This window comes from Morone saxatilis, unplaced genomic scaffold (genome assembly GCF_004916995.1).
Source record: "Morone saxatilis isolate NCDOM2014 unplaced genomic scaffold, NCSU_SB_2.0 Contig8, whole genome shotgun sequence".
Taxonomy (NCBI): Eukaryota; Metazoa; Chordata; class Actinopteri; family Moronidae; genus Morone; species Morone saxatilis.
In genome coordinates this window covers 18,292,354-18,301,542 of record NW_023340257.1, presented here as the reverse complement: position 1 = coordinate 18,301,542, position 9,189 = coordinate 18,292,354, and the positions used below count along the sequence as shown (strand labels likewise).

At 37.4% G+C, this 9,189-nt stretch overlaps 1 protein-coding gene across 1 annotated transcript in view; it reads right to left on the bottom strand.

Annotated features, from left to right (window-relative positions):
- Positions 1-2,179: 2,179 nt before the first annotated feature.
- sytl2b (synaptotagmin-like 2b) overlaps positions 2,180-9,189 on the bottom strand; it is a 21,865-nt gene continuing 14,855 nt past the window's right edge. Inside the window, exons 14-20 of the mRNA XM_035680717.1 lie at positions 8,724-8,893; positions 8,057-8,159; positions 7,768-7,929; positions 7,454-7,538; positions 7,209-7,311; positions 5,879-6,084; positions 2,180-4,197 (exon numbers count right to left, since the gene is read on the bottom strand). Of these exons, the coding sequence (XP_035536610.1) occupies positions 4,049-4,197; positions 5,879-6,084; positions 7,209-7,311; positions 7,454-7,538; positions 7,768-7,929; positions 8,057-8,159; positions 8,724-8,893 (978 nt within the window). The 3' untranslated portion in view covers positions 2,180-4,048. The remainder of the gene's footprint in view (positions 4,198-5,878; positions 6,085-7,208; positions 7,312-7,453; positions 7,539-7,767; positions 7,930-8,056; positions 8,160-8,723; positions 8,894-9,189) is intronic.

Sequence of the window (9,189 nt, the reverse complement as noted above, 5' to 3'; positions counted from 1 at the left end):
TAAGGTGGAGCTCAACGGGGTGTCTCAGAAGGCAACATTCTCCTTTGAGGCCTTCAGATTTGTGGAGCACATGAATAAGACAGTTTCCACATTTTACCTGCATTGTGCCACCAGACTCTGTGAAGTGTCCTCGTGTAGCAAATTAATACCTGTGAGTCAGACTCTCTACATTATGCTTTATCACCAACATGTGTCTTATTATCTTTATTCTTTTGCTCAGTTTTATGGACATTTTATTTACTGATACTCAGATGGTTTTTCAAAACACTTTTAGGCACATGATGTAATTTCACATCTTTTTGACATCATATGGACTATTAAGCTATAACTATGATTAACTATGATGAGCAAATCATAACAGTTTCAAGGCCAAAAAAGATTCCTGATGCCTTCCTTTGTGAGTTTTTAAGAGATGTGCCGTTTGGATTGATCACAAACATACTTCAACTAGCGTAAATAATACAGAGTTATCTTTTGTCTTCTTCTTTTTCGGAACAGAATTGTAGCCCTGGCGTTAGCCGGCGAAAAAGAGAGGCCCTGTATGTGTCAAACATCACTACACTCACCTCGCCCGCCATCCTCGTGACTGAACAGAGAAGTGATGTGACTGATGATCTGAGCACTACAGATAGCCCTTCATACTATCAGACTGAAAAATATCACGAAAGTAAGCAAAAGAGGAAAGCAAATGGAATTACCTTAACATGCACCTGTGCTTGGTTTATTTTATCTTATATATCTATTTTGTTGAATTAACTATATTAACCTTAAAATTATATTTTTGGTTTAATTTTTACAGCAGATCCTCAAGTTTCCTCAGTTCTTAACGGTAAGAGTATCTGTATGAGTGGGCTGGCACAATGAAACGTAAAGAGTAGTGCAAAATGTCTTTTCTTTTTATTGACCACTTACCTACTTATTAAACAGTTATTACCGTTGTCGGTGTCTAAATGAACCGGGCACAGGCAGCAGCTGTTTGTGTGGGAAATTTTATGCTGATGAATAACTAAGTATCTGGTAATTCACAACGTTGCCTTTTTTTTAATAAACTAGCTTATTGCTGATTGCTAGCTCAGCTGCTCTGCATTCTGGTGTTGGATTTCACACCTCTCTAAACCACTCACAATCTTTGTTAAATGTAAAGTTTGTTGTTAAAGTGCCACTATCTTGCCAAATCGCACCAAATTTGACACTGTACTCCCTTGGTTTAGCAAAGAGGACCATTGGCTCAGTTTGAAATTGCTTGGATGAACAGTTCCTGAGATATGCAAAGTACAGACATACATACAAAAAAAAAAAAAAAAAAATGCTAGCAGCTTTGTAGACCGTAGGCAAAGTGATGTTTCATCAGCATGGTAACCACATCCATGATGGTAATATGATCGCTATGGCAATGCTCCACTAGTTTCCAATCACTTAAAACCACCAATGTCAATCCCATGGTGGTGCAAGAGGAATAGTCGGGAGACCATTGAGATTCTCTGGGGACCATGAATGTCAAACCAAACCAAAATTTCAGGGCAATCAATCCAATAGTTGTTGTTATCTCAGTCTGGACCAAAGGGGTGGGCTGACAGACCTCCCCATGCTGCTAGCATGGCTAAAATGTAATTCAATTTCAAATCCCAACAATCTTACTGATTACTAGAGTCTACCCTGAATGTGATGTATCACACTTACAATGTGTATACCTATATGAGGTCTGTAGACTAGTCTTATAAAAATGTCTTAGATGGACTACTTAACAGACATAGACACATAGCAGGATACCATGAAAAGTCTTGATGAGTCTTCCTTTCTCACACAGGTGCATCATCCCACGGCATGAGCAGCTACAGCATCCCTGTGGTGGCTGTAATTTTCTGCAATGTCATCTCAACTACGTGTTTCTCCGTCTGAAAACCAAAAAGAAACAATCATATCTCCTAAGAGAGATAGATAGAGAGAGAGAAAAGGTAGAGTCTCTTCACTTCTGTCTGAAACTCTCTTTATCATCTACAATGTCCGCTGTGTTGTCAGTACTATCATACTGTAGTGTAATACTGTAGAAAATGAGATGTTTAGCTTCTCCATTTCACAAACACAACCAGGTGGTCAGCAGTTATCTATACTTACAATTTGCAAAAGTGCTTCACCAAAGTAACAAATAAAAAAAAACATATTTTCTCACTTATCCGCTGGAGGTACTTGGCCATGTGGATAGTTTTTGTTTTATTTGCCAGGTTTTAAGACATCTGTCACTGACATTTCCACTTGATATAACAGTTCTTTATGTAATCTGGGTCAACAAAGTCTTTATCACATCACACTAAGGATTAATGTGGAGATGGGGGGCACAGAATTAGTAAAATAATATCCTATCTATATAGTCTACAGTCATAATACCTGGTTTGTAAGGTTAAATGCTAACATTAGATAATTATAAACGTGCTTAAGTTAAGCAGACGTTTACCATGTTCACCATCTTGATGGCGATCCATCTGATAGTTGAGACATTTTTTCAAGGGAATCATGAATGTTTCTAGTCCACAAAGTTTTGTGCCAATTGATCAGGTAGATGTTGAGTTTAATTTTGACCTGGAGCATCAACTTTCCATTCAAAACCAGCATGTTATTCAGACAATCTGTAGGTCAATTTCTACTCTAACACTGACATTTATCAGAATATGCAATACAAAAAAAAAAAAAAAAAAAAAAACAATTGTGAAAGTTGTTCTGCATTTAATTTTTTTAATCCCACTTGTGGTTAACATACTTAAGTGCAGTTCATCTCATGTACTCATCACAATACTGTCAAAATGTTAGTCTGAGAAACAAGGTTTTCAGAGTGAAAAAAGTGAATAAAAGATTGTTTTGGATAGTTTGAGGTGACATAAGATAGATACAGTATATACTTTTAGGATAAGTTTCTTAAATTTCCACTGCAATAAAAAATACATTGTCTTGATATTGCTTAACAAAGGACATGTCAAAGTTAAATTAATCTACAGTTCACTAGACAAAAGCTTTAAGGTAGTGGTTCTCAAACTGTGGTATGGGCCCCCTGGTGGGGCATAAAGCCACTGCATGGGCTGAATAATGATTTATGCTGGGAAAATAAACAAACAAGAGATGCTATCATGCTGACTTTTATTTTGGTAAAATTCAACTTTTCTATTATTTGCTTACCTGATCATTGGTAATGACTGATAAAAAATCTGGTAGGGTTGACATTGTCTTGGCTTCTGAATGGGGGCATGCCAGAAACAGTTTGAGAATCACTGCTTTAAAGTACTGGGATGGGGGAAAAAAAGAAATACTAAAGAAAATGTTATGTATGATCTGATTCTGTGCAGAAAATGGAATTTTTTCCATTTACCATAAACTTTCATTATTGTGGACATTTGAATAACATTCTTTGAGAAACTTCAATAAATAAACATCAATACAATGCAAAGCACATTTTTGGTTACCACTATTTGCCATCACTTTTCTTAATGTGGATGTTGGTTAACATCTTAATCATCTCATGAGATATTTAGAAAGTGGTTGTACGTTGGGGGTAACTAACAAATTTAGAATACAACTGGTGGACCTTAGCCATACTGTATATAGTGTTAGAGGATATAAATCTAACAGCTGTGTTTTGTTACCTTTGTTACATATGAGTTAGTTTTTAAACGTTTTTATTGGGCATTTAGTGTAATCGTTGCATGGTTTCTTGATTACATTTCCTTGCGTGCCTTAGTGCTGCAAACACATGTACCTGCAGGTGTCTTAAATTTCTTCTTTACAGCCTGAATAAGAGCCCACAGTTGTGCCAGTTACTGGACTTATACAAAATTCACTTTCCAGGGGAGTTTCCAGGGGTGTTTCAATAGTATCATTTCACCTCTTCCTTGAGCACCTGTGGACTTTGAGGAAGATGTTGACAGAAATGTTCACAACGCCACCCTGCTTTATTAGGTGGCATCATAGGTTGCTGTAATTTATATCAATGCACTTTACTGTGGTTTTACCTCTTAAAAATATACCGCCTTTGCAGTATGGCAATTTGGTATACTTTTACTTATTTAAAAGCTGTTTTGGCAGAATTCAGCATTCTTAATGGGAGTACGTCCTCCACCCATTCATTCGGGGTGGACTTTATCCGCTCCCATAGGGCCACCTCATAGGGAGTTGAGTCCATCCAGTCCACCACTGCCCCATAACTTCTGCCTACAGGGAGACATACGGACAAATACAAGCATTAAAAACATGCAGTGGTGTAAAGTAACAACATGCAACTAATTTAACTGATGTCTACTGCATTTCAGAGTGAAATAATGAACTTTTTAGCAGCAGCATACGTTCATTCATTTCACCACTGCAGTTACTAGTTAGTTTAAGAATTCACATGGAAAACATAATAGGATAGTCTTCTAAATGCATCACATTATTAAAGATTAAACCAGTGGTTCCAAACCATTTTGGCTTGGGACCCCTTAGAAAAAAGCTGTGTTTACTTGGGGCCTTTTGTCACATTTCAGTCATTTTTGTCTATGAGTTCATAGCAGGTCCATCAAAGTAATATTTCCCCTACAAAACTTCTCACATGGTTTCATTTAAATAACAGTTTGAAGCCCAAAATGTGAAATTATCCAATATTTCACAAACAAGCAGAAATCAGAGAAAAGCACAGTGCCAGCTCAACCAGGCGAGCTAGCAGGGCGGCCAAATTCTTCCTTTCATTTAGGACTTTCTCTCAATTTTTACTATCATACCACTGTATGATATTCAGCTGTGTATATGGAAGTGAATGGTGGGAATGCACAAATGTAGCGCTGCATGAACTCTTCCCACATACTTTCATCTAGTAACATTATTTAAACAATTCATGGATAGTTTTACTTAATTAGATTTTGAAATTGCATTTCAGAGTATACAGGGTATGTATTGGGCCAGAGTGAGTGATCATGTAGTGACATGATCCACTGTAGCTGCTAGAATTCACCAGAGTTTCATTATTCACATACATATTGCATATTAAAATAACAGGCTATGACTCCTTTCACTCAGCATGTAAATGTCTAGATGACAGAGCTGTGACTCTTCATTAATGAGTTCACCTCCAGTCTCCCATTCATGGGCACGTATAACGTATCGGCATGTTCAGCCAAAATCTACATGATTCATTTTGCTTTTTGAGATATGACTGTCTGTATAAGGGGTGCCACGGCCAGGGTGTTTACAGCCAGAGAACACCCGCACAGGTGTCTGGTATTTGGCTGATTAGACTTTTCAGGACTACAGGTCAGTTTTCTTGGATGACACAGACATTTATGATCTCATTCACTATTCACTAAAAAAAGTCCACTATACGGGGCTTTTGCCAGCATTTGGTAGTTTAGTGGACTTCCACAAATGCAAATGGTTATGGCCATTTTTTTTACTCTTTTTTAAAACTATTTGCTGACCAAACAATAAATCGAGAAAATATTTTAATCTTAAAGATTCATTGACAATGTAAATCATTTTATTCAAAAGTTGCATCCCAAAATACAGGGAAAAAATCGATTGCTGACCTGAAAACTGTACACCAATTTGATTTTGTCATCTGGCAGACAATACTGTCCTCTAAATAGAAATCTCTCTCTATATATATATATACTATGTAAGTGTATAGACTGTAGTTGTGAATATTGAATAAGTAAACAGTTTGGTGGCTCAGTGGTTACCGCTTTTACCTCACAATGAGACAGCCCTGCTTTAAAGCCCCTCTTCAGATTTTTAGCCACCTCTATTCTTACAGTTTCTCAGTGAGTCGCTTTCATATCGCAGCAATAACGCCACAGTTTATACATAAAACAACACTTGATTTGTAGATTTTATAGCTTGTGTAATCGTAAGTAGGATGTACCTGTTCCAGCTCCAAGCCTCAGGCCCCCTAGCAAGTTGCTGGCTAGCCTGTCTCTATCCCAGACAGTGAGCTCCACGCAGGCTTCTGCTAGATCAGCCTCTCTGATGCCATCGTACACCATCGTGTGGTTAAACGCTGGGTCTACTGTCCTCCGCAGCACGCGTGTCTTCTGGCGACTTTTCCTGCTTGTGTCTGGCAGCACAAAGCTTGGGATGAAGAGGGAAAGGAAACATGTTGACTCATACAGCAGAAAACTTCAATTAAATATGCCAGGAATTATTTGACATTTTGGGAAACACACTTTCTTGCTAAAAATTAGATGGGAAGATCGACACCTCTCTCATATAAGCCCGTTCAATATGGAGCTAATGTTACAGCCAGGAATGGGTTAGCTTAGCTTAGCATAAGGACTTAAAACAAGAGGAAAACAGCTAGTCGAGCTCTGTCCAAAGCAGAGTTGTTATATTTTTGTATTTTTCATTAGTTTTACATTTTCATTTTGTTTTAAATTTTCATTTTGTTTTAAATGTTTTTTTTTTTTTTAAATGTTTGTTTTCAATTAAGTTTAGTTTCAGTTCGTTTTAGTTTTTTCTATTATAATTAATACTGGAGGCATTTGTCAGAAGCAAGATTTAAGAAGTTCAGTCTCAATATGTACCAATGCCTCCTCATGCTTGTTGTGTTGACAAATTTGATTAAATTGACAAAGACAAATGCTGAATCCACATGGGTTCAGGCAGTTAACGGCAGAACAGGAAAAACAAAACATGCATAACGATATGTTGCTGTTGTTTACAAAGAATGTAATAAATATATTAAATGAAATGATTTTGTGTAGTTTATGTAATTTATTAATTATTAGGGTCTTGTTGTCCAGATCTATCGTCCCGTTCTCATCCAGTAACATGACATCTGGTTTGCCGTCTACTGTTTTCCTGAATCCATGTGAATGCAACATCTACCAGCATCTCAAAAGCTGATCAATTTATTTAAAAACTTTGTTTAATTTGTACAAAAATTCAAGGGTAAAAAAATTACAAATAGCTGGTTTACAGGGAGTGGATACACCAGGAGGCCAAGAAATAATGTAGCCCCTGTCCCCTGTAGAAACCCAGGCTACTGTTTTTGTACATATTAAACAATCAAGGTACAAGGTGTTAATTAGTGGTTAATTGGTGCTGGTAGGGGATTCACAGTTGAATCGTTTCCAGTGTAAAGACGTTAAGAATGGTATCAATCTTCTCATTTAACTCTCAGTAAGAAAGCAACTGAGACTGTTGCCCAACATGCAGAACAGTTTCTTGAACTAAAATGGATGTTTTGTGCATACCACTTAACATAGGGGTCAATGGTGGCCCTGATTAGAGGCAGGTTCTTGCATTCCTTTACCCAAATGTGAATCTCTCCGGTGTTTGAAGCCTCCTTAGCTAATCCTTTGAAGAAGAAATGACAAAATATACAAAATATTTAGAGAACCATATCTAGCCTGTACAATGGGTGGGATTTTCGGATAACTAAAATTTACATAAAAAACAAAGCTTGTTTTTATAAAATAGAATAAAACCGTGCACAGACCTTCGCTGTGGATGATCTGTGGCAGGAAACGTACGGCGAGTCTCATCTCTCCTCGACCATTTGATGGTGCTAGAGTGGGTATAGTCTGAAACGTTTGACAGAGCATACATTACAAAAACAGTAGATCCAAAATCCCTCATGAAATTCCTTTGTACACAGCTTATACAATAACTACAGTGCATGTGATACAACTAGCTCAAATAGACTTTGGGGAAATGAGCAGGCTGACCACATTCTTAGATAACCCGCTGTTATTTGATGAGGAAACAACTGCTGTGGATAAAGCAGCCTTGTGTGTGTGTTTTTCTCCTTACCCTTGCTTTCAGGGCTAAGTAGTTCATCTGGGTGTGGTCAAAATCCCACTTGGAAAGATCCACGTCTACTTCTCCCAGGAAACTGTTCCTGCCAAAGGTGTCGTGATGCCAAACGGAGAGAATGAGTGTCTGGGTTCTGAGGTACTCCATGCGAACACGATACTGTAAGGACGGGGAAGAGCAAGCAGCTTTTGTTTGTTGATTGTCATGCTCGCCAAGTATTACGCAGTACAGCGTGGGAAAGTGTGTATGTTAAGTACTATTGGCTTTATTATATGTAGATTCTTACCCGGAGGATCTCGTTGAATGTTGGATTTAGCGTCTTCTTTTTTACAGATGTTTTCCTCTTTCCAAGATTAGCTTTGTCAGGAACCAAGTAGCTTTTGACATACCTTAAAAAGTGAAACAAAAACAGCAACTTCACTATAAAATACCATATGATCTGCGGCTACAGTTATTGACCTTTCTGATTCACAGAAACAACTGGTAAACTAAAATAACTAACATGCCAAGAATGACTTCCACCATGATAATTTTTTACATTGTACACTTTTTGTAAGATGTAACCCTAGACATATTTTTTCTTTTTCTTTAAATGACACTAATAATTGAAATTGATAATTGAAATTAATATATTAATTGAATGTATATGTATGTTTGACTGTACCAAAAAATTAGTCTGGCAGCTAGTGCTTGTGGGACAAAAAAACTAAATAACCAAGTTGTTAGTTCACCAAAATGGATCAATTTATTGAACAGTTAGTAGGATTCAGTCAACGCCAGCTACATCCAGGATATGACTCAAAACCTACTAGGGTGTATGTAAACAAGCTATTTCTCTTTCAATGTTAATTGAAAGTCAACAGTCATTCATCTTACTTAGCAGCGAATGAACACTGCAGACAGTATAGAAATGTTTATCCTCGATTATGATCCTAGAATATTTGAGTACTCACGGGTCTGAGCGGCCCCTCTTTGGGTCAACTGCAGCCAAATCTCGACACTCAGCCACAAAGATGTGAAACTCTCTGAGCCTCTGAATGTAGTTGATGGAGAACTGGATGTTTCCCTGAACCTCCACGTTCCCAAAGTCCCCACTGTACATGGTCATCACACTTCCACTCAGCTAGGACACACAAACAAGTATAGGCAAGCATTTTATATCATCGGTCATACGTAACTGTAATCATTATATAATTTGTTTTATTTTAAAAATAAGTGGCTTGTATTTTATGAAAATCTAATGTATCACGTAGAGATAGAGGCCAGGGACAGAGCTACCACTTTAAAGGTCCAGTGTGTAACATTTAGGAGGATCTATTGGCATTAATGGAATAAATTATTCACCTGAAAATAAAAATGTTCGCGTTTTCGTTACCTTAGAATGAGCTGTTTTTATCTACAGAGGGAGCGGGTCCTCAT